Source organism: Lepidothrix coronata, unplaced genomic scaffold, assembly GCF_001604755.1.
Source record: "Lepidothrix coronata isolate B3197 unplaced genomic scaffold, Lepidothrix_coronata-1.0 Scaffold128, whole genome shotgun sequence".
In the NCBI taxonomy this organism is placed as follows: domain Eukaryota; kingdom Metazoa; phylum Chordata; class Aves; order Passeriformes; family Pipridae; genus Lepidothrix; species Lepidothrix coronata.
This window is the reverse complement of record NW_016690308.1, coordinates 2,445,513-2,469,835: the sequence shown is the minus strand read 5'-3', so window position 1 is coordinate 2,469,835 and position 24,323 is coordinate 2,445,513. Positions and strand designations below refer to the sequence as shown.

Sequence of the window (24,323 nt, the reverse complement as noted above, 5' to 3'; positions counted from 1 at the left end):
GGTAAAATAAACATGAGTGTGAATCAATAAGGTTCTGAAGGCACACAAGTTCACAGCAAAACTGTATTAAAGAAAAGAAGATTCACTTGTGAAGTGGAAAACATCACTAATGCAACTCAATATTAGCTTTTAATTAGCGGATGTATTTTTCGCTATATGTTGTGAAACTCAGTTTGTTAGACTTAAAATAAAGCCAGTGAACAGTGAAGAAAAAAATGCTGTTCTGTTTTGGCTGTATTTGCTATGTCCTAAAGGTATTCCCTACCCATGGCAGAGGGGTTGGAGGAATGTGATCCTTAAGATACCTTGCAACCCATTCTGTGATTCTATTTTTGAATATAATAAATATTTTTGAATATATTATATAATTATATATTATATATATAATTGTTCTATAATTATCATCAGTTGGCCAGAAGCACAATTATGAGGTTCCACTGGTCTTCCCCAATGAACATAAAGGAAAGAGCTTGGTCATGATCAGATCCCACTCCCTGTGAGTCGATACAAACTGCTCAGCAGTGAATTCTTGGGCAACAGACTAAGGAATTCAAAATGGCAGATGTTAGAGGATGAAATTCGGCATGTATGTGTGTGCAATGAAAGCAATGAGCTTCTCAGAAGTCATTTTGCATAGAGGTAAAGGCTGCTGCATCGCCTCTCTGATCAGATTTGAGGTCGGTGATCTCCCTGATGGAGCAGAGGAGAGACTTTCCTGTTCCTGTATCTGTTATGTTTTCTCCAATCCAATTTGCATACTGGCAATTATAATGTCTCCTATTGCTGTTTTTTAAATCATAAAATTTGAAAACAATCTAGTTAAGGCCACAGATAAACAATCCCCAAGAGAGGACTGGGGACAGGAGACATATGCCAGATTTTTCTAATGTAATGAGCTTTCAAGGCTCATTTCTTGGTATAAAACTTACATAGCAAAAAAGAAGTTGCCACTTTTTCTTTTCTTGTTACAGTAGAGAGTGTTTGGAATATGCAAAACCTTAATGTTGGATTTGCATCAGGATATGAAGCCAGGGGATTTGGACAGGAAATACATGCTCTGAAAAATGGGCACATCCAGGATGGCCATGGCTGAGGGATAAAATACTGGAGATTTCAGGATTGTTGCAGTATGAAAAGCTCCATGAAATATTATAAATCCCTGACAAGTGATGTCGTTGGTTTTTTTAAACAGCTCTGAAAACTGTCCAGAATACACTTCTAATTCTGTCTATTTTACAAACAACTACGGGGCAAATTCAGGGCACCTCTGTTCTAGACAGCTGCATTCTCCAAACAGGGCTGCTAATATTAACATATCCCCAGTGCCAAGTTTGCAAGTCTGAAGATGCCCTTGTGAAGCAATGAGATGTGAACTAAATCACACTGTCTGTTATCTCTGTAATCTGTCCTGTGTCCAACACTGCGAGAAGCAGGTGCATCCCCTCAAAAAGCTTCCATAAAGTGTTCTTTCTCTGCATTTTTAGAAACAAATTCTCTGCATCGAATGTATATATTTGGGGATTTTATAAATAAATTACATGATAAAACAATCCCCATAAAGATGCTAGAAGCTACCATATATGTTTCGAGAATCTAGTCAATAAAGTGTTATTCTTTCTTTACTTCCAAGCAATAGCAGCATGGTGTCTAAATGCATTTGCACACTTGTACTTTCTCTTACCAGCTGTTGCCCTTTTGGACCCCAACCAGCATACTGAAGCTTTGCATTGCTGACCTCAGGGGGGTACAAATTCTGAGGATCCCTGCAGAGAGAAAAAAATAAGATTTCAGCTCCAGAAATGTCCTTGTATCAGCTGGTGCACACCTGCTTCAGAAATACACCATGAACTTGTAAGATGTCTTTCACCTGGAATCATCCAACTATTGCCAGATTTCAATAGACTTTTTTTGCAGTAAGGAAAACACTACACCCCTAGCAAGTGTTGGTAATACCAAGTATTTAAGTGACAATTTCTGTTTCTTACTAATACGAAGCTAAACATATTCATTCCCCTGCTGACTTGCCTAAGCCTCAAGAATTAGTTAAGGGATGGCAAGCAATGTAACTGTATTTATCAACACTGATGATGTCCACAAATGATAAATAATAATTATATCTTTGAATCCTACTGCCACAAGAAAAATATAATTTCATTTTCTTCACCCCATGGCTTTTCTGCCTAATAATTTCCCTTTGAACATGATGGCAGAAAAGTTAAGCAGCTGTATAACAACTGATATGCAGCTTGGCTTCAAAGGCAAAAGCTCCTATTAATACCAAATATCTAATTTTTAGACAATAAAATCAAAATGCTTTTCTAGTTCTTTCATCCATTACCTTCGTTTTGTAGCAGAACATCAGTGAGACATAACAAATACAATATAGAAAAAGGAGGCTTTTTTGGTAAATGTCAGAGCAGCATAATGTCATTTTATCACAGCAGAGATAGCATTGACTTAACTGTATTTATACTCAGCTCAAATAATTACATTATATATTCTGAAGTCACATTGGTACAACTCTGTGTATAGTAACATTCCACAAACAAGAACACTAATAAAGCCTGTATACAATATGCCTCATTAACAGATCTCAAACTGCTTGAAAAAGTAAGGGTATTCTCATCACTGGCCTACAGCCAGGAATAACAAGGCAATTTGAGGCCAACATCACCCAAAATCAGAGAAAAGAACCAAAGCCTTGCTAGCCCTTAAGCAAAAGCCCTTCTTGTATAGTGTTTTCTGGGCCATGCTTTCAAAACATAACAAAACTGAATGTAATAATTAGGCACTAACTGAATTCTCCTCATTGCCTGTTTTGGGACCTGGTCCTGTACCACAGTTACACTCCTGCTCTGCTCTCTTGGCCAGGAAGTCCCTTGGCTACACATTCCCACTGCACTGGTGCTGTTATAGCAAGTCCAAACACAGCAGCAAGAGGAATGTTCAGAACTGATTTTGTGCCATCTTTCCAAAGTGAAAAAAACTATCTCCCATGGACTCCTGATCTACGATCAGCTACAATAAACAGACCCAAGCTGAGGACCCCCATGGACACACCCCTTTCACAATTCTTGCAGATGGAAGAGCAACTTCCACTCTCCTGATTATAAACCATAACACATAAAGTCTGCAAGGCCCCTGGGAAGAGGTTCATGGAGCTGACTTTAAATTGAAGTGCTCAAGGTCACCGAATTAGAGAATCATAGAATGGTTTGGGTTGGAAGGGACCTGAAAGATCATCCAGTTCCAACTCTCCTGCCATGGGCAAGGACACCTTTCACTAGATCAGGTTGCTCAGGGCCTCATCCAACCTGGCCTTGAACATTTCCAGGGATGTGGCAGCCACAGCTTCTCTGGGCAAGCTGTGCCAGTTTCTCACCACCCTCACAGTAAAGATGACAGGTTTGATGCAGATGGGACACACTGAGAATGTGGAGGGGCAAGAGTGGGTTGTTGAGGTACTGACACCTCAAATCTGAATGTATCCTAGGGTGCCCAGATAGCTTTTGGCTCTATATGCAAAGTGCCATCCACAGCTGCTCCCAGGAGAGTGAAATTACATCTTTTCTTATGGTTTTTACCCACAAGGTGTCTTTGTGGGTAGACTACAGTAATTTTTATAAGGTATGGATAAGAGAATACAAAACTCTCATACTGAGAGCAGCCACACAATTCCCATTCCAGTAAAAAGACTAGCCATACAACTTGTTCTGGATCTTTTCAAGCTTGTATGCATTAGCTGCTTAAGTTTCCAGTCAGCTATGCCTGTTAGCAATCAATCTCTTTGGTTAGCTATCTTGATTATCTTAACAGAGAGTAACCTCTGAGCATAGAAGGAAAAGAGAAAAATAGTGAATCAAATCAAAACCTCTTATGGGAGAAAAAGCAGTACTTCACTATTTGTCAAATGAACTATCTAGTTCTTGGGTTATTTTACCCATGGTGAGAAGAAGAGCAAGAAATTACAATTAGGAGGGGGAATACCATCCCTAAATAAACAGATTATACAAATTGTGAGAACTTAAAGCTGTAATGCTTCAGATAACACAGGTGAAGCTAAGGGACAGACATGCCAATTACAGCGAATAATTCAGACCAGAGCTCAGACAAGTCCTGTCAGTTCTGCTCACTGCATCGTATTTTAGAAGAGGAAAACTCTAATGCAATGAGAAATGCAGCATAAACCAGTTTTGGTAGCTGATAAGGTAGAAGGAAAGGCACTCCATTCAACCTATCAGCAAAGAGCTCTGCTGCAGACAAAAAAAAAAAAAGGCAAAATCATCTTCCCTCTCCTGGGTATGGCCAAGGGAAAATGGAATTGCATCTCCTGAGTTCTTTCTCAAGTTGTTGGGTATGGCTGGGAAACATCCTTTGTAGCAAAATCTTGTTTGTTTGCCTTGAACCCTTTTGACAAATATGTGATAGAAGGGCTGGATGATGGAATTGCCTGTTGTCTGGAGGTACCTGATTCACAAACCGAGTTACCATAAACTGCCTCTATATTCAGGTAACAGCACGTACATCCAGGTGGTGATGCAGACCACTGAAGGCAGGTGGTAGCCAGGCATCCATCCTCATGCTGTGAGCTATTCCTTTCTACCACAGGCTATAAAAGCAGACTAAGATCTAGTTTCCCCCCACAAATGTTCCCAAGAGATGGACGTCTTGGTAGATTTTGACTTGTTCCTCATCTTTTGAAGAAGTTCCTCTTCCCTGGAGTAGCGGCACTCACCTGCAGCAAACTCCAGTATCACACACAAGGGGATGGAGAAGACATCCCTCCTTGCCAACCTGATCCATCAGGCTTCAGACAAACTGCAGGAATGACCTGGAGATGGGCTGCATCAGGAGTGGCCAGGGGAGACCAGGCCGTCAGCAAGCCCAAAGGCAGAACTAAAATGTGTTCACTTACTGGTGAACCTGACCATGAAAGACCAGATTCCCAAACACTTCCTTGGGCTGTGTTGGGTGCATGGTCTGTGGTGGAATAAAAATGAACTCCCTCCCTGGTAGCCCCAAGAAACCCTTTTAAAAACCCATTGTCATAGACTGCTTTGGGGTGGAAAGGACCTTAAAGATCATCTAGTTCCAACTCCCCTGCCATGGGCAGGGATGCCTCCCACTAGTCCAGGTTGCTCAAAGCCCCATCCAGCCTGTCCTTGAACACTTCCAGGGATGGGCTATCAACAACTTCTCTGAGCAAATTACATCTTCACTTACTATATCTTAATTTCTCTGTGCAATTATATCACCTAGAGAGAGGAGGAGGAGGATGAGTTGTCTACACAGCTGCTCTGGGTGAGATGGCCACCACTCTCTAACGCTCTTGTTGAGAAAGCTCTTAGAGATCCTCAAACTGAAAAACCCTTTTGGAGAGCATCTGTCAAACACATTTCCAATTATCTCATATTACTCTGGACCTTTAACTCTCCCTGGTAAAATTTCCTTAAGGGAGTCAGACCTACAGACCCGGAGTCAGACCTACAGACCCATAGTCAGACCTATATCCCAGGAGCACTCGTCCACTTCCCAAGTGTTCCATAAATGGGATCTCACGTCAGTCAGCTCCTTTTCGGAGGTATGTTATTACTACTAAGCTAGCAGTCCTCCATTGCTTCACCCTTCCTTCTCCTCCAAAGCAGCCTGCTTAAAATTCCTCTGTATTTTTTTCCTGAATCAATCAATATTGTGGGTCATCTCAGCCTCCACAAAGAACCAGTGCTCCTCACAGACCCTCATAATTAGGGCTTGTTTGGATTTGAGCCTGTCCCTTGTGAGCTCATTTGTGCAGGATGCTGGCTTGGAAATGGGCAGTTCTGAAGGCAGTCTGTATATCTCTGGTTCCTGGTTTGGACGAAGAACCAGCTTCACAGCATCCCCACACCATTTTCACTATTTCCTTATGAAAAAGAACATTAATCCTAATTTCCAGCCAAAGAAATGGCAAGGCCTTATTAGATGGTTGCCATTATTTCTTTCGTCTCTTAAAATGACTGATTTTAAAACCTGGGAAAGAAGGGAATAATGACATTGTTTTAGGCCAGACAGAATACGGAGCAGGTCCTGTATAAACTCTTCCACAGTTAGATGACATTTTCTGGACCAGAGGCTGTTAAATTGCTCCAGCCACAGGTGTGACTTCAGCACAATGTTCAAAAACCATTACTGAAATAGTAAATTGAGAAATTTGCTCATTTAGATGAAGTTTTCTCCCAAAAAGTCTCCCCTCAAAATTTCCAAACAAGGAAACTTCCCGAGTGCAATCAGCATGCTGCCTGCCAAATCATTTCTGCTTGCAATAGGTCTCAGAACATGTATGTAGAACAAAACAAACTAATCAATCATATTGGGTCTCCTGCATTTGACTTTAAAAATTATGGTGAATAATAAGGAACTTGTTTGAAAGAGTTTGTATTGGTTTTTGCTGAAATTTTTACATCTATGTGTTCCCTCTTCTGACATTTTCTCCTAAAGAAGACCAGTTTCCCTGAGAGACTTCATGGCACCGAGTCTCACTCTGAGTATAAACATGACAAACTGTTCTCTATTAAGTTCTTCAAAAACAACTTAAAAAAAACCCAACAAAATTTTCCACTGTAATTGAGGGATTGTCTCCCTTTGCTTCAAGAAAAATATTTTGCAAAGCCAGACTGAAAAAAGTCTGTAGCTGATAAAAGCAGTCAAAGTCTGGGGTATGGTTTTTCTTCTAAGGTCTGTTTTCATAACTTTTAATTTTAAATACAGAGCAACAGGATTGGTATGGAAATTCTATGCATGTGCTGCCACTGTGAGCAAAACCACAACAATTTGCACTAAAGGCTGCTCTGATATGTCCATCCTCTAAAGAAATAATCAAAACTATGCATATGAGCTGGGCGGAGAAAAACTTTGAATCTCCTTGCTTAACTTGCAAATGCCATAATTTTGGAAAAAAAATACTATATTATTAGTATATTAAGATGTCAGTAGTATATGCAAAAAAGTTGAATAAATAAAGACAGCTAAAAAAAACCATGGGGAAGGCAGAAATATCCCCTCTTGTTATCTGCATCAAGCCAGCACTGAATATTTTGAAAGACAACAGTCTTAAGGACAACAGCTCAGAGTACTTCAAGCATTTTTTATGGATAACTATAAAAAATTATCTATCTATCTAAACTATCTGTCTCAGCAGCAGAACTCAATGTCTTCACATCTACTTCTAATAGAATAAAATCAGACAGCAGCTAAGACAGATTTCTTCTTCCTTAGAAAGAAGGAAAGAAAAAAGAGATATAAACCACCACATAGAGAATAAATCTGGACAGGCAATAAAGAAGTGGAAACTTCATCATATTTAAGAGTTTTTGATGCATGATGAGAAAAACAAACACACTGGAGAAAACTCACAAAGCCAAATAAAAGCATGTAAAACATACATGTTCATAAATGTACAAAGAACCATAGATAAGGACATGGAGAAAAAGGGAAAGATTTCCAAGAGGCAAGAATGCCACTTCTTGAGAAGTAAACCAGCAATTTTAATTACTTGTTTTTAATGTCTAGACACAATTAAATGACTTGTTTACTTCAAAATTCACCAAGCAGAAGAGGAGACAGGTGCCATTAAGAAAATTTCTCCCCAGGAGCTACAGAGCCCTGCTGAGACTTCTAGTGAGATAGAATAAAATATAATACAAATGGGAATCAAAGACTTGTCAGAACCAATAAGCAAGAAATAAGACTCTTAGAGGATGCAACTGAAAGAATCCTCCTGAAATTCTAATAAAAGTGCTTAATTAGATGGGAAAGGCTCTTCCATTCATCTAGGCTTGTTCACTATTAAATATTTAATGCACATACTCACACATACACATATTTTCCTTACAGCACTTTTCAATGAACAAAAGTAGGAGGTGATGAAAGAAGTTTGAACTTATTAATTTCAACTGCAGATACACATCAGTTCATTCAGTTGTTCTTAAAAATACCAGAGCTCACCGACCATTTTTTCCAAGATGAATGAATTCTATGGATTTAGAGTACAAAAGATAAAAAAAGCAAGGGAATCTAAAACATTTGTCTCTAATTTGGCAATTCTATTGGATACAAGCCAACAATATGAGCTCAGAGGTTCTTTTTTATTATAGTCTGCAAGCATTTATCAATGTGATATTTGGTACTAGCCTGCAAAACCTTGCACATTACTAATACCACCTTAAAATCATACGATGGTTTGAGTTGGAAAGGATCTTAAAGATCATCTTCCATAAGCAGAGACAGAAAATCTATCACTTGTCAGAAAAGAAGCCACTAACTCCCATTGGGAATGATGTAAAATGATGGCACAGGCTTGCCTTTCCAGTAAAGGTCTAAAAAAACTGATTTAAAAATGCATTGGAGACTGGTACAAAGCTCTGAGTCACAGTGATACAGGCTGGAGGACTGAAAGATGCTGATCAAAATCTAAGGGTTTCCCTGCACAAGGAAACAGTGGAAATGGACCTTGGATACTGGTACCATTACTTTTAAAATGATGACATTACCACGTTTCTCATGTGACCCCTCTAAATCACAGATGACCAGGTGAATTTTTACTGCATTTTTTAAAAGAACTTTTGTTCCTGGAGTCACATTTTATCCCCTAAAGAGACAAAGAGAGGTGATAGCATTCAGGTGATAAACGTAACCATTTTAAAGTAATTTTCTCTTACTCATATAATTTTCTCTTACTCTATAGAGGTTTATCAGCCAGCTCTGACCTCAGAGCTACCCAAGGCATGAGGTAAGGCACTGGATTTATCAGGATTTCACATGTATTTATCTACAACAGAGGCACAGGAATATGAAAATCTAAATACGTGAATGCTCTCAAGAAGGCTAGTCAGAATTGCAACTAGCTAAAGATCAGATATCCAAAATATGGGAAAAAACTACAGGTTGAAGAGAAACAACTTGGTAAGCACTGAGATGTTTAAGAATGAACTTAGAAGATTTTCACAGTCACAAGCCTGGGATGAATGCACGTGGGTCTTCACATGACTCCACCCATTGACAGCAAGGGATGTTTGTGATGAAACCTGAGCATTTTCCATCCAGCTGACCTTGTCTGACTTTCAAACACTAATAAAAATATAGCACCATGATGTGACGCCTGCAGAGAGCAATATGGGATTATTAGTACATAAAATGAGATACAGAAATGATCTCCTACACCCAGAGACAGCAGAAGTGCCTCGTTACAAACAAGACTTCACCGTCTGTTAGGTCGCACTTTTAATTGGGGCAAGAGATTGATTCTTGGGCTTGTGCTCTAAACTAATTTAACAGTCTGTGCTATTTGGTTTCAAAACAAACCAGAATGACTCAGTATTCTCTGTTTCCTTTTGGAAACTAAGAGTCTTTGAGCAAATCTTATTTCTTCTCTTGTCAACAGGGTAAGGAGATCTTGGAGGTTTGTGCGTAGGTTCTTAGGAGTATTGAAACACCCTTCTGAACAGCCTTTCACCACACAGATCGTGTCATCATCAGTTAAAATTAACAAGGCATACACTTTGTAGTGCCATTATTTCCATTTCTTGTCAACAACTTTTAAACACCACCACAACTGGCCTCATTTCAGGTACAGTTCAAAAGTGGATGGAAAAATACTCTCCTTATTCAAACGACAAGAACACCACTACGGCTCCGTGTTTCTGCCCCATAACAGGTACGAATAAACCTCAAGCTGACAAGCAAGAGGGAAATGCTTGCATTTGAAAGGGGGTGTAACATTTGCCTTCACAGCTCTTCACATGGAAGGCCATTTCATTCCTCTTATCTCCTTCTCATGTGTGGCATGGGAAAGCAACCTTTCCTATTCCTGTCTTATCTCCTCAAATTTTAAGTGGAACACTCAATAAGTGTTAGGGTAAGGGGTGAAGAGGTATCAGGGCTTGTGTGACACAGTCTGGGTGATCACACAGGTATTTTATCACCTTTGCCATAAAGCGACTTGCTCAGTGGCTACGGTACCAAGGACAGCCCTGGCTGTAGCATTCATTCTCCGCTCAAAGGGCCTTTCTTGCTTTTTAAAATTTCCCCATATCCTTCTTCCCCATATGTTCTGAACTTCCCAGGAGGGAAGGATGCCCATTTTGGGATAACAAGAGGTTTTTAGACTATTAAATTTGGTTAGTGACTACCTGTGTAGCAGTCACAGAACCAAGTAGGAAGGATAACAGGGAGCCAGCCATAGGACATGGCTCGTGCAGAAGTGCTGTGGTACAGAATACATATTTCTCAGAGGTAGGGCACTATCCCGTTGTCAGTGACTGGCAGAGGTCCCTCTATAGCCCTCACTATGTAATCTGAGCCCAGGACCCATTAAAACCCCCAACAGTGAGGAAATGCCCATAATCTTACAGATTTGGGTCCTCAAACCTGGCACTTTTTTTTCAGGTGCCTACAAAAGAAACAAGCCTCTGTTTTGTAACATGCAGTGAACACTCTTTGTGCTATATAATCAAACAGCAATGCACTGAGAGCTTAAGTAGGCTGAAAGGGTTTATCACCCAACCACAGCAACAAATAATCAAGCCTCAGGCTGCAGGGTGTCTCCACAGCCCGACAGCAGCGGAGCAAAAACAGTTCCCTGGAGAAATGTATGTTTCTTGTTCCTGTTCTAGTGGAAAGCCCCTCTGGAACCTTAAGTACTGGGGCAAAAATGCAAACAAAAAAATAGCAATTCCCACTACAAAAATCCACCTACAGAACAATTTTGTTCCTGGGAAGGTGATGCATGGAAGCAGCAACTCTACAGGCTGTGGTTGGTTACCTATCTGGTGCTATGCATCATCATTTTGTACATTCTCTTTCATCCACCTTTATTTCCCTTTTCTGTCAAAACTCTGTACTAACTCAACCTCGCTGAGTATGAATAAGGAGGAAAACCCATGCCAAGGAGCCAATTTTTGGTGATGGTCAGTGCTGGGATGTGCTTGCACCCTCTGGCAGTGTCTATGGTTTGGAGGCTCACCACAGTTTGGGGACCAGAGGAGGTTCATTTGCTTTGAGACATGTGAACATTTCCAAATGCAGATGGGTTTCTCACCAGCGAAGCACATTTTTTTCAAGAATAGAATTTAATAGAAGCCCTGCCTCCATTTCAGGGGGTGCTGTCTCAGGAAAACACTCTGGGAGAGTTTGCTTCAAACCTTTCTTCTTTCCTTTTTTTTTTTTTTTCTGATGAGCCATAAACTGTTGACCTTTTCTGTAACATAAGGAGGTTGGTTGCTGGGCTTTTCTCTGCTAAAGTGCTAACATCTGCGTCTAACTATTAATTACCCGAGATTTTATTTTTTTTTTTTAGTCATTACTCTAATTCTTAATATCAAATCCTCCCCTCAGGGGACCATTCGTTATTATTATCGTTATACATGGTTTCTAAGGTGTCCACCCACATCACAACTGCTTTCTGGAAGAAAGAAGCATGTGGTAAGAACTGCTTTGCCTACACAAGAAAGGAACATTTCACATTAAAAAATGCCACGCAGTGACCAACATGGGTGAGCAAGTGGCAAATCCCCTGGGGAAATGATATGGTGTTGAGCTGCTGAAGTGGATTTCCTCCCACCAGCACAGCCAAGAGTCCTGCCTGAACTGCCTTCCCAGGCTGAGCTGCTTTCAACCTGTCACTGTTTGGAAGTGAGTGATGCTCAAATAGTGGCTTTGCTTAATGAAATGCTGGCTCTTTCTTTTTAAAGAGGTACAAAATGTATTCATAAGCAATAAGCTGGTATGTGATTTAACCACTATTTCAGTGATTTACAGAGTGTTTAATTCAGAAGATTATAAAAAGCGAGAAGCCAAACAGCTCCATCAGGGCTTGAGCCAAATGCCAGTAAACTCAGATGAAAAACTCCTCTCCACTTCAGAGGATGCAAGGTCAGGCTCCACGATCAAGCTACAAAATTTAATTATTCCAAGGGCCAGTTTTCTGTTGTCAAAATGCAAGTGAAAAAGCACATGACATCATGAGGATGTTCATATTTATAGGCTGGCATAAAAGCCACTACACTGTGCAGAAGTGCCTTAATTAACTATATGCACTATCTCAAAATGTGTTAAAACTATAGAATGATAATTGTCAAAGAGGGAGGAGAGACAAGGAGGAGCAATAGCAGATCCTTCACGAACTGCAGAATACATTTTTCTACTTATTTAACAAATTTCACATTTTTATTTGGTTTTACATACCTTTTTTATTTTATTTATATTTCAACCTGTACAGATCATTATTGGGGGAAAACATTCAGCTCCTCTAAGTAAAATTGAATTAGATGAAAACAGATTCTATTAAATACTGTGCTTTCTCCTCTTAAAATAAAATGTGGGCACTAGTACAAGTTTATAAATATTAAAGAGTGAAACTGTGTAGCACTCTCTACAATAATTATCACATATTGCCTCCACTGAGTAATTGCAATTTCTCTTCTTAAGAAATTTGCAGGTGGGGACATTGAGGCACAGGGGCTTTTTAATGCTACAGAGAAGGGACATAACAGGCCAGACCAAAATAAAATAGAACAATCTTGGTCAAATGGGCAGGTGTCTGAAGTAGAGTCAGTTCCCTGATGTTCTTTTATCCACGATTTTAAATAAGAAAACACAATTTCCTTTTACTGTGAACGTGGAAATTGGAGCATGTGCAAGGGAAACCTTGTTGTCTTTTGAAATATCATACAATAGGATACATACAAAACTGATTAAGATTTCTCTAATTAACTTTAAGTCCATTTTTTTCCTGCCAGTGGCTTGCATAAAAGAAGGAGACAGGAAGACTAGTAAGAGCTCTGCAGAGACATCTATAGACATCACTTTGAAAATTTACCCACAGTGAAGCACTGGCTCAGTTCCTCCCTCTGTTATCACTTCTGTGGATCTCCAGCACTTATTTGCACTCACTCCACTCATGGGACTTCTCTTGAAGTTAGTGGAGCTCAGCGTGGGGGCCACGTGCAGGATTTTCCAGACCCTCTGCAGTGTAGGCAGGAAGAGCTGAACTCATATCCATGAGTGCTCCTGCACTCTACTTACTCTCAGTACTACACGGATTTGGTAAGAAATATGAATTCTGCTTAGGAGTAACTATGTACAATTCCCTCCCTCTCACACACAAAACCAATGAGGAGTGGGAATAACTGCTGATTTTCTCACTGATCCTGGTAAGCCCATTTGGAAGTTCCCATCAATATGGCACAGCTGGATGTGCTAATGCCCTGCTAGGAGCTCATATGAGGAGCCACCACTTGGCTGTGTCCAGAAGGAAATGGTTCATGCAGAACTGGGTGACCACTAGGACATCTGAAGAAATGGGCTTTTTTTTATGCTAGGCTTTATTTTGGGGGATAGGAAGACAACTGTAAAAAAGTATAACATTTCTGCTGGTCACAGCAAAAAAATTAAATATAGAGGTACCCCCCTGGATATCAATCCAAAATTAGCTCTTGTTTAGGACCTGCAGTGTCAGATCAAATCAGTGGTCCAGCAGCACACACTGGTGCAAAATGACCTTAACAGAGGTGAGGGAAATCCTGCAATGAGGTTAGGGGAACACTCTGGTCAGTCCTGTCCTGATCACAGAAACCATGAGCAAACTAAGCTTTTTCCCTTATTTCAGTGAAGGATATGAATGACTAAGATAATCCATATTGGACTCAGTAGGAGTAAGGTTATTAAAAACCAGAAGAGAATAAAACAATTTTCCATGCCCAGATTTCATAAGCAGGTTGTTGCCTGCATTGTACTGCTAAATTTTTAATTTTCCAAAGTTAGGAAGAATAATACTAGGAAATAACTGTATATGGTATTGGTGTTCCACTTTTTCCCAGTGCTTTGCAGGAGAGCTCCCCATTCCACATCTGGACCTGCAGATGCTATCACAGTACCTATAAATTACAGCTGGCTGGCAATTACAATTCAGCGAGTGAAACTGGGGGGTTGTGAGAAGAGCTTTGCAAAAATATTTATAATGGAGACAGCTGCAAGCAGTTATCGGCAGATATATCTGAAAAGCAGCAGCGTTCAGAGGGGAGCAGATGGGACAGGATGGAGGTGTTCATCCCAGGGAACGTGAGGTTGGTTCCACTAGATGGCACCCAGCGCCAGCATCGCGTTTTTGGATGAGCAGCGGGAGAAAAATGGGTGACACGAAGGAAAGCTGAACTGAACATAACCCCCTGCACACCTCCGCCCAGGAAAATGAGAGCTGCGGATCTCAGCCGGCTCCCCCTGCGGAAACTATAAACCACGGGCCATTGAAAGCAGAAGGCAAATGTGTCAAACCAGTAGGGGGTTCTACCCTGAGTTTACCAAGAGACTGTGAGAAAGCTGAAATAACAACAAGGGAGATATTAAATCTGTGCAGTCTCTTTCTTCCACCCCTGGCTTATTTTAATTTTTAAATCAGATGTTTTGAGTCTACGTTATTGGCATCTATTAGTTGTCCTACAGAGAGACAAATTGTGCTGCTACCCTTATGTGGGAGTTTATTTCGACAACAGGTCTTATGGAAAAATGTTGCAGTCCTGTATAAAATGCTGTTTGGGAACATATGTGCTAAGGACATGCCCAAACTGGCTTGTCAAACTTATTGAGAGCTCAAAGTGAAATCTGGAAAACATTGGTGTGAGCCCCTTTTGACTTCAGACAAGGTCTGAATCTGGAGAGCCTGCAGAACGCGGCAAAAATAATAAGAAATTTGCCTTTAAAAAACAATTTATGCTGGCAGATTAATGTCATGTTATTTAAAAAGTGATGCCAGATTAGGTTAATTGGCTTCCTTATTAGTTAGTCTCAGCAGGGGTGTAGCAAGGGCATTAGTGGGTACAAATCCTAAATTGTTTGATGAGGCAGATCATAGCTGAGGATGAGGAACAGGGTAGAGATAGCACAAGGAAAGTCACACTGTCAGAGGCTGTTTTCAGGAATGAGTGTCTGACGAGCAGAAGGGATACGGGGGAGGGGACTGAGTTTGTTCACCAGCAGTCACTGCTGAGCTGGAGGTATGCAAAGGGGCCAGGGGCACACTCTGACGTGGTATAATGGTGGTGCCTACTTGCAAAAGAGGATTAAAGCATGAAAAAGTTTGTAAAAATGGCGAAGAGGTTGTTGCTCAGTGCAGAATTTTGCCACTCCTATTACTGTCAGGTGGAGACCAAGGATGCTGCTTGTGCATTGCAAAATTTCACTGTGACCAAAGAACCTGGAATGTCAAACTGAATTGAATGCCAAACTTGTGCTGTGTCAGTGTGCTTGGTCCTGCCCTCAACAGCCTTCCTCCACACGCATCCATCAGAGCAATATTCCCGTGTTAAATATGAAATAGGCGATGAAGAGATTTTTACCCCTTCATCCAGCAGAGGCTCTACTTTCAGATTATGTGTTTCACCACCTATTACATCATGTTCACCTGCTACACCTGTCCTCTGTCTTCATGTACCACCCTAAAATATAACCAGAACTCCATAGGAACTTGAGTTCCAGGAACATGGTAACGTGCCACCCTTTCCAGCACTCACATGCACTTGAAAGATCAATGCAATTGTTACTGTACAATATGTTTGGCAATGCCTATGTATGTACCTAAAGCCTAAACTTTTTAAACCACAACTGCACCAACAAGAGGTTCAGTGATCCCTCCAACCCTTGTCCTGCTCATGGTCTACTGATCCATCATGCTGTGGGGATACCAATGCCTGACACATCAGTGTGCCTTCTGGTACCCTCTCACTTTCCAGATCTTGCTCTTGTGCTGGATACTTCTCCCCTGACTCACCCAGCTCTCCAACTCCTTGCACCACTGCCCAACCAAACAAGAAGAGCAAGGGGAACCACAGCTGAGTGTGCAATAAAGTTGATGCTGGGAGGAACAAGGAGCTGATTGTCAGGGACAAACAAAGATCATGCAGTAGTAGAAGACTGCTGGACCACTGTGTTGTTATTATTTTAGCATTTCTAATACATACTATGCATGATACTTCTATTTTTTTCCACCTTTGTTTTGTCTGGAATAGAACTGTGCTGTCAGTCAAATCTTTTTGCTCTTAGCAGGTTTGCTGGAGATACAAAGCTTATGTGCTCATACTGGGTCTTCATCCTGTTGCTGAACACCCTTTCAACCCACAAGCTACTTCTCAGATACATTGCCACAGAGATAGAGTTTTCAAAAAGTAAATAAATTGAGTAAACTCATGGGAAAAAAATCCCAAATCAACTAACCAAACAAGCAACAAATAATCAAACCAAATCAAAGAAAACAAACAAATAAACAAAAAACCCCCAAACCAAACAGAACAAAACCTCCAAAAAAATAAAAGCAAAAACCAAAGACCAAATTGAGGCAGGGAAGGGAAGAGATGGAGGTCTAGAGCATGCCACATGAACACTAGAGCTTTAACGTGGTTAACTGTGATAAATCTCCTAATTCCCATGTTCCAGCCATATATGGAAGCAATTTAACCTCAAGCTCATGATTTTTTGTGGTGAGTCAATTACAAGCTGCAAGCTAGAGGGAAACAGGCTGCACAAGCTCCAGGGCTCACAGATTTTAAATCATGTATGTCTCTAGTACGCACTTTTTTGTACAAAGCATTATTTCCCTGTCACTAAGTAGAAGGCAAAGGAAGTTATTTTAGCCTTGTTGTTGTTGTTTTTTCAGTTTTTTTTTTTTTCTTGTTGGGTTGCTGGTTTTTTGTGGGTTGGTTGGTTGGTTGTTTTTTTTCCTGTTGGGTTTTGTGTGTGTGCACATGTGCATGTGTGTGCGTGTGTGTACAAGTGTTCTGAGACAAATCCTTGAGGAACGCCTGAATGTAGCTAGAATTTTTATGATGAAAAAATGCTGAGAGATGTCTTTATATCTTGCCATTGTCTCTCTGTACTTCTCCATCGTTAAACCCACTGGTTACTACACCAAAGAAACTGGATTCGAAAGAGGACAGGGGAATCAAAAATGTAGGTGTTGCAGTGTCTGACTTCGAGGACTTTTGCTCTTAAGACACCATACCTGTGTAAAAAAAATCTAGTTCCCCTGAGGACTGCCCAGGGAAAAGGTTACTGATCCACAGTATATAGGCACAGTGGGAGCTGCCTACAGAAGGCAATAGGAAACACTGGGCACACAGGCATGGCCAAGATCCTGCCTTCTCCCAGCGGCAAAGCCCTGGTGCACGGAGGCAGAAATCAACAGGACTTTAGGACATGATCCAGTGTTTTCCTAAATCAGAGACACAGTAATCCATTTAAAGCAGTGGTATGGGTGAGAGAGAGTGGATAGAAACTAAGAGAGGAGGTTCAGACTGGATCCAAGGAGAAACTTTCTCCCTGTGAGATAGTCAGGCAGCAGGGCAGATTGCCCAGCGAGGCTGTGCAGTCCCCATCCCTGTCGTTTTTCAAAATACAGCTGGATAAAGCTCCCAGTAACCTGCTCTGAGCAGGAGGTTGGATCTTGGAAGAGTGTTTCCATCCTGAGTTATCTGGTAATCCTATGATCACCCTGTGCATAAACCAGGCAGATTTTTTTTAAGGTTTGCATGTTTTGCCATCTATTGCAAAGATCCAAAACATCTACTATCTGTTTAGCCATAATGTATAATAAGGGCAACTTAGTAAAGAACCTTAGCAAGTATTAAAATGATATTTTTTACAACCACAATCATGCACAACGCTCTACAGAAATGGCAGAGCACAACTATATTGTCCCTTTTTACCATTTCTGCACAGCTATTGCCACTAAGACACTTAAAACACACAACCTTGCACAAGCCTCTTGGCTTTTAGCTTTGTATTTAACGACAATGGACTGAGGAATTTTGCTGTGGAAATATCACTCCGAAACACCACATATGCCTACATGTGACTTATTGGTATGGTGGCATCCCAATCCTGACCAGTTGGGTCAGTGCTTAAATTCTATGCTTGTTTGTTTTTTTTTTTTTAAGTATCTTTTAAGGGAGAAGAAGGTAGAAACTAAGGGCTAAATTCTGAAGAAACAAGACAGGTGAGAGGAGTGGTGGGGTGATGGAGTTGAAGCCAAAGGTAGCCTGCAGCCCCATGAAGGCAAAGCATAGAAAGGGGGGATTTAGAAAACTGCAACAAATCAACGCTAAAGAATCAAAGAATCATAGAATAATAGAATGGCTTGGGTTGGAAGGGACCTTAAAGACCATCTAATCCGAATCCCCTGCCATGGACAGGGACACCTTCCATGAGACCCATGCTTAAATACCCATCTAACCTGGCCCCTTGAACACTTCCAGGGATGGGACATCCACAAATTCTCTGAGCAACACAACCCAGTGCCTCATCACCCTCCCAGGAATAATTTATTCCTAATATCTAATCTACTCTTTTTCATCTTAAAGCCTTGTTTTATCACTCCATGTCTTTGTAGAAAGTCCTTCTCCATCTCACTTGCAGGCTCCCTTCAGACACTGAAAGGCTGCAATAAGGTCTCTCTGGAGCTTTCTCTTCTCCAGTGCTCTGGTGAGTGGCCAACCATGGCTCTCAGCCAGATGCCACCTCATCTGTATTCTAGACAAAAACTTGAAATTTGGAATATGAAATTCATGCAGTCTGACTCTCTGGGGAAGCTGACCACTTCTGCTTCCAGACTTCGTCATCTTTTGCACAACACACAGCTCAGTGGATGCTGCAGCTGAAAGCCAGACCATTGCAAAGGGCTGTCACTGGAAACCATTTGTCACAATACATGTTGTTTTGCAGGATTCTTAACGGCTGAGTTTTAAAATGAAGACATTGAAAAGTTGCTTACCCATGAGGTATTTTGCTGAGGACATAATACGCTGTATATGAATGCTGATACACCTGCAAAATGAAATTAAGAAAAAGACAACAAAAGAAAAAAGAGATTAGTAATTGTCACCTCTGTTAATAGGGTTCTTTTTCTACAAAAATGATCTGGCATAAATGGCTGGGAAGCTCTTATAAACACTTCAAAATCTACAGCAAAAAAGAACAATACATTAATCCACTTAAAGCTGTTGTGTGTTCTTTTCATTCTGCACTTTATACAGTGTTTGGCAAATCGTATACACCCAGACATTCGGTGTCGTTACCATGGCTACCAGGTCTTTGATTAAACTGGGGGCACATGGGCTCTGCAAAGGCTAAATATAGAACAGTCATTAATGAGGACACCTTGGTCAGCTGGAGACATTCTCCATCATTATAACTAGACACAACAGGGATATAACATGTATTTTTTGCTTTATTCCCACATAAATGAAACAGGGAGTGATGCTAGCTGATCTCAGAGAGGGCTGTCAGACCCCTGTCAGTCAGCAAATAAAACTGTATCGACTCAGGGCATAAAGCTGACCTCGTGTTTCTGTGACCTGCTAAATTGCATGTTCATACCAATCTGTGCTCTTTGGGCCTTGGGGAGGAGCTGGTCAGCTTGCACAGCAGCTCAGCACAGAGGGGAGAGTTTATTACTTATTTTCTAAGTAGTAAATAATAACAACAGAGTCAATGTCAGCGATTTAAGAGTTGCTGATTTTCCACTAGTGACAGAACAGTCTCTAACAGTGATCAGTGGTTGCCCAAGGTGGGCAATGCTGAGCAACACAGAAGTCAGGGCACTGGTGTGAAAGGTCTAAATATGAATCACTTTACACAAATTTATACAGGCAAGCACTTTTGCAATTCAATCCTGTTACTGTATGCTACTAAATAAATAAATCAATCTCCTAACAGACAAAGGAGAAACTTCTTGAATACTTGCTTCACCAATCAAGTTTGTCTGATCAAAATAATTTTTCCTAGGTTCCTATGTTTTTGCACAAGTATTTCTTTTTTTATGCAAAGAAACCATGAGATGAGATGTCCTGGATGATGCTGCCAGCCTCAGCAGGGGCCATCCCAAGCACTTCACCAGCATCACAAGTAAGCATGACTCACTACCCATCACTCTTGAGGGTAAGCCTGCACAGTGGTGTCTATAACAGGCTTACAAGTTTTGGGGCCTCAGTAAAGAGATAAATAAACACAAGGCACATCATTCTGCAGATATTAAAACAAACTTCTCTGTTGCAATCTGAGTCCAAACACTAAATCCTCACACTTCTGCATTAGCTCCCTGAAAAACAGGTATAGAGGTAAAAGCATTGGATTTTTATGTAAGAAATGCAGAGATTGATGCCAGATTGATGTGATTCCCTTCTTCCCTGTGCAGTTCACTCCCTTTATTACAAGGACATCATGAGGTCACATCCCAAAATCCTATTTCCTTTTAGGCATTCAGGTCCATAAAGACTCCTCCCTCAAGGTGATTCTCTGGTGTGTTGATATCAGGGAAGGTCTAGGAATATAATAAAACAGGAATTCACTACAAGCTAGCATTTATTTTAGTACAAGTGTCCTTTTTAGATCCACCCGTTTCAGCTGATGTCAAATAAATTACCATTTTCTCACCCTCATTCAATCATATCAAAGAGCTCTTGAATCTTATAATGCTGATACCTGAGACCTGGCTGATGCATGTGGCTTTAGTGTTTATTCCAGCTTTGATGAAGTTCTAAAACCAATAAATTTCTTAAAGAAAAAGCACTGGAGGACTAAATTTGTCTACAGATCTGAAAAACCTGGTAATACATTGTCACTAAATGCTGAGCTACTTCTGTCTTCAAATATCCTGGCATTAGGATGTAGAAAATGATGTAGATATATAAATTTTGATCTGAGGCCAGGACTGTTGTTCAAGGTTATAAGCCAGGCTTTGTTGTTGGATATCAGAGACATAAGCCAGCCCCAAAAATGAGCATGAACAGATGCCTTCAGGTAAAAACAGAAAAATGTAGCAGGCTGGAGGCAAAAGAAACATCCAGGGAAGTTTTGAGCAAGACATCTGGTACAGAGTCCTACAGCCATGCTGGAGAGTTCAGAGCTGTCTCAGAGCCATTAATGGAGACAGGTAAAGTATTTTGTTTGCTGAAATAGTTTAGGATTGAAAAAGTTGTGGGACACTCAGAGAACTCCTTTATTTTGTGGATGTCATTTGTCGTCATCTCTGGTCTTTGGCCAGACTCTAAAATATCTCACACCAGCTATGCTATAGCATAGTCTTCAGTTTTGCAGCTGGCAGAGTTCACTCACAGGAGCAATGCTTTCTCAAATAAATCCCTAAAATCAGTAGGTTTGCTCGTATAAACAAGAACTGCTTGTATGAGCAAAGATTTCAGGATCAGACATTTATTATTATTACAGTTGTGAAGGACACAAGTGCATACAGCTCAAAAGTCCTTCTCAGCCTTACTATTTCAAACCTATTAGGAAAACACACTGCAAGTAACCCTCCTAAGCAGACAAGAATCCAAGAGAAACATAATTTATGTCCTTCTGAGAAACGAAATGGCTGCTTTCCTCTTAGATATGCAAACCAAACAAAGTTAATGCAAACCAAACAAAGTTAATTCAACCTTTTGAGAGGATGACTATGTCTGCTTAATATCACAACTAAAATTTCTGCTGGGGTCAAGATGAACTGGGCTATTCACTTACCAGTAGGAAAACCCCACAATGGGGAAAAATGCAGGGAAGAGATGAGCATTCTTCTGAAATTCAAAGCCAAGCCTCAGAGACTGGACAGTGCTTAAAAATTAGTATTCATTTAATTTAACCTATCTGTTTCTGAGGCGTGGCCAACAAAAATAACAGTATTAACTCTCCGTGTTGCCCTTCTCTATCAGAGGATGTGGTAAAAACCACTGCACTGATTTGATGCTCTTATCCCTGATTTTTGGCTGGATCCCAGAAGCATACAAGTCCTCTCAGTGCAGAGGCATATTTGAGGATAGCACAGTTTCCGGCAATGTTTTTGCTCTGTAGCTCGGTGTGCCAAGTCACCCCAACCAGCATAAGTTAGAACAGGTTCGAGATGGCTCTGGAGGGCTCCAGGTATTACCAAAATTGGGTCACAGAAGCTCCCACGCCAGCTGTCACCAACAAGTGCTGTAAAAGTCATTACACTAAAACCACGGTGCCAGAAACACTCCCACTGGGCTTCTTATCCCAGGTCACAGCACAGATCTTGTCTGCTTTCAGTCTGCATTGTTCTCTGCAACAGGTGCATGTTTACACTGAAAGAATAAAGGGTCTGAGAGACGGGTCTATCTGTTCCCACTGAAGTCTTGGAAAGGCAATTATCTCTCTAAATTTCAGAAGAATACAGAACTAATTGCATATGACAACACCTTTCTGTGAAGCCACTGACCTCGTTTTATGCAACCAACAGAAGAAACCTGGACCTGACCAGGTGACAGCACAAATGGAAACACTGCAGCACACAGAGCAGCACGAGAAGAGCATCTGCTTCTCCCACGCCACAAATTCCAAAATAATAAGGAAATGTTGGTTCCAACAAGATACAGAAATAACATGGAAGAAGAAATTTCTGTACTCTATTACCACAGAGCCAAGTATGGTGTGAGTGGTAATGTCTCCTTGAAAGCACTTGCTTAAGTGCTGTAAGGATACAGGTCCTAGTTCAGCAGTGCTTACTGAAATAGAAACTGTATGTTATTTAAGAATAGAATGGATCTGGAATTATTTATTCATTGTTACTATTCATACACTTTATGTCATAATCTATAGCTCTTGTTCTTGCCCAAAAGCAATGCAGAAATATATGATGTAAGTTCAGAAAAAATGTGAAATGGGTTTTCAGCGTCTTTTGGCTGGCATGAAAGATAACACTACCTGCTGAGGATTTATCACTAGCATCAGAAAGAAAGGAAGAGTTTGGTTTACATTTCCACCTTCTGTGTTGGTCTTTCTCTGTCACATTTTGTGGGCTGATGCCCTGCTAGCACCAGCAGTAACTAGCATTTGTGGAAAGGCTTTCTTTTATGTTTGCATGACAAGGTGTTGAATCAATACGAAGAAGAGGCACCTTCTTTCAAGAGGTTTACAAGCAAAGAAAGGGGAGAAAAGCCCCTAGAGGAAGGCTCCCCAAATCAGCCCAATCCACTCATCTTCCAACAGCCTGTTCTATCAAAACAGCTAATTTAGGGTCTTATCACTCAGCATATAAAACAGCTCATGGATCTGAGATTAAACCCAGGTGGACTGGCTGCTGTCATCTCGTGATTCTTACTTACTTGATAAATACAGGAATAAAACATGCTTTGCATCCATTTTGTAAATGGCTCCATAGAGCCATCTGGCCCTTCATGCAGGTTAGTGTTATTTACATTAAAGAATTACCCAGAAAACTCAAAAAAATCCCATAAAATTTAGAGCTCACAAGGGAACAGCTACAGGGCAGGGTGGAAGTGTAAGCTGTGTTATAAAGCAGTTTGCAAGGCTTAATACAAAATTTCTAAATTTGGTGCCTTTCTTCTTTTTCAGGAATCACATATTTCATCCAAAAATTCATCCCAGCACCCCCAAATAAAAATGAACCCTCTAAACAGTCATCGGAAATAAACTGTATGACAGTTTGCTAAAATCTGAAAATAGCAAGAATATATTTCAATGTAATTAATCATAAAACACTCAGGAGTTACCTGGGCAAAAGATAACTTTTTATTCCATAACAATAAAGTATATCTCCAAATAACAGAGCCCCTCAGGATTCCTAGCAGACTCAAGTTGTCTTTGTAATCTATCTCCTTTTTTACTCCATAGTAAGACAGTAAAAATACAGCACAAGTGGCTGGTGAAACAGGAGCTGCCAGATCCATTAAAAGGGTTTCCCACAAAGAGTCTCTAAAAAGACATTAGCTGAAAGTCGATTATACAGCCTATTTTCCTACTTGTGCTATGAGCAGACAAATTCCCAAATGCACATATGAATGTCAAACCAATTGAATAATCCCAAACATTTGACATAATTACCTACTCCACCTTTCAAAATGGTCCTGGCACCCTTAAGCAGTAACTCATGCTGTGATGCAGAATATGCAGGTAGAAGATGCTTTGCCATTTGGCTTTTGATATCTGTGATATTTAACCAGTCTCTGAAGCTGACAAATTAAGAGGGAAAAGAGAATAAAATAGGATGCAGGAAGGCTGATGCTATGCATTGGCAAAGAGATCACGTTTTTGGTACCCTGTTATCTAACAATGGCATGAAAGGGTGGAGAAAACAAGCTCAGGAGGAAAATAACAAGCAAACATTAGCCAAAGGTTGTGTTTCCTTCTACTTACATGGACATACTGTGCACGTAAAGGATACAGGAAAGGATGACCTAAGTGACTACCACACTGTCAGAAGGATTTTTCTATTGGTCAGTCACCAACAAGCAATTATGGTGTAAACTTCACAGGGCAACTATGTCATT

General features: G+C 40.6%; 1 protein-coding gene across 5 annotated transcripts in view; it reads right to left on the bottom strand.

Annotated features, from left to right (window-relative positions):
- DPP6 (dipeptidyl peptidase like 6) overlaps positions 1 to 24,323 on the bottom strand; it is a 547,876-nt gene that overhangs the window by 96,891 nt on the left and 426,662 nt on the right. For all 5 annotated transcript variants that reach the window (XM_017826535.1, XM_017826536.1, XM_017826533.1 and 2 more), the window contains exons 6-7: positions 18,794 to 18,846; positions 1,682 to 1,763 (exon numbers count right to left, since the gene is read on the bottom strand). In XM_017826535.1, the coding sequence (XP_017682024.1) occupies positions 1,682 to 1,763; positions 18,794 to 18,846 (135 nt within the window). The remainder of the gene's footprint in view (positions 1 to 1,681; positions 1,764 to 18,793; positions 18,847 to 24,323) is intronic.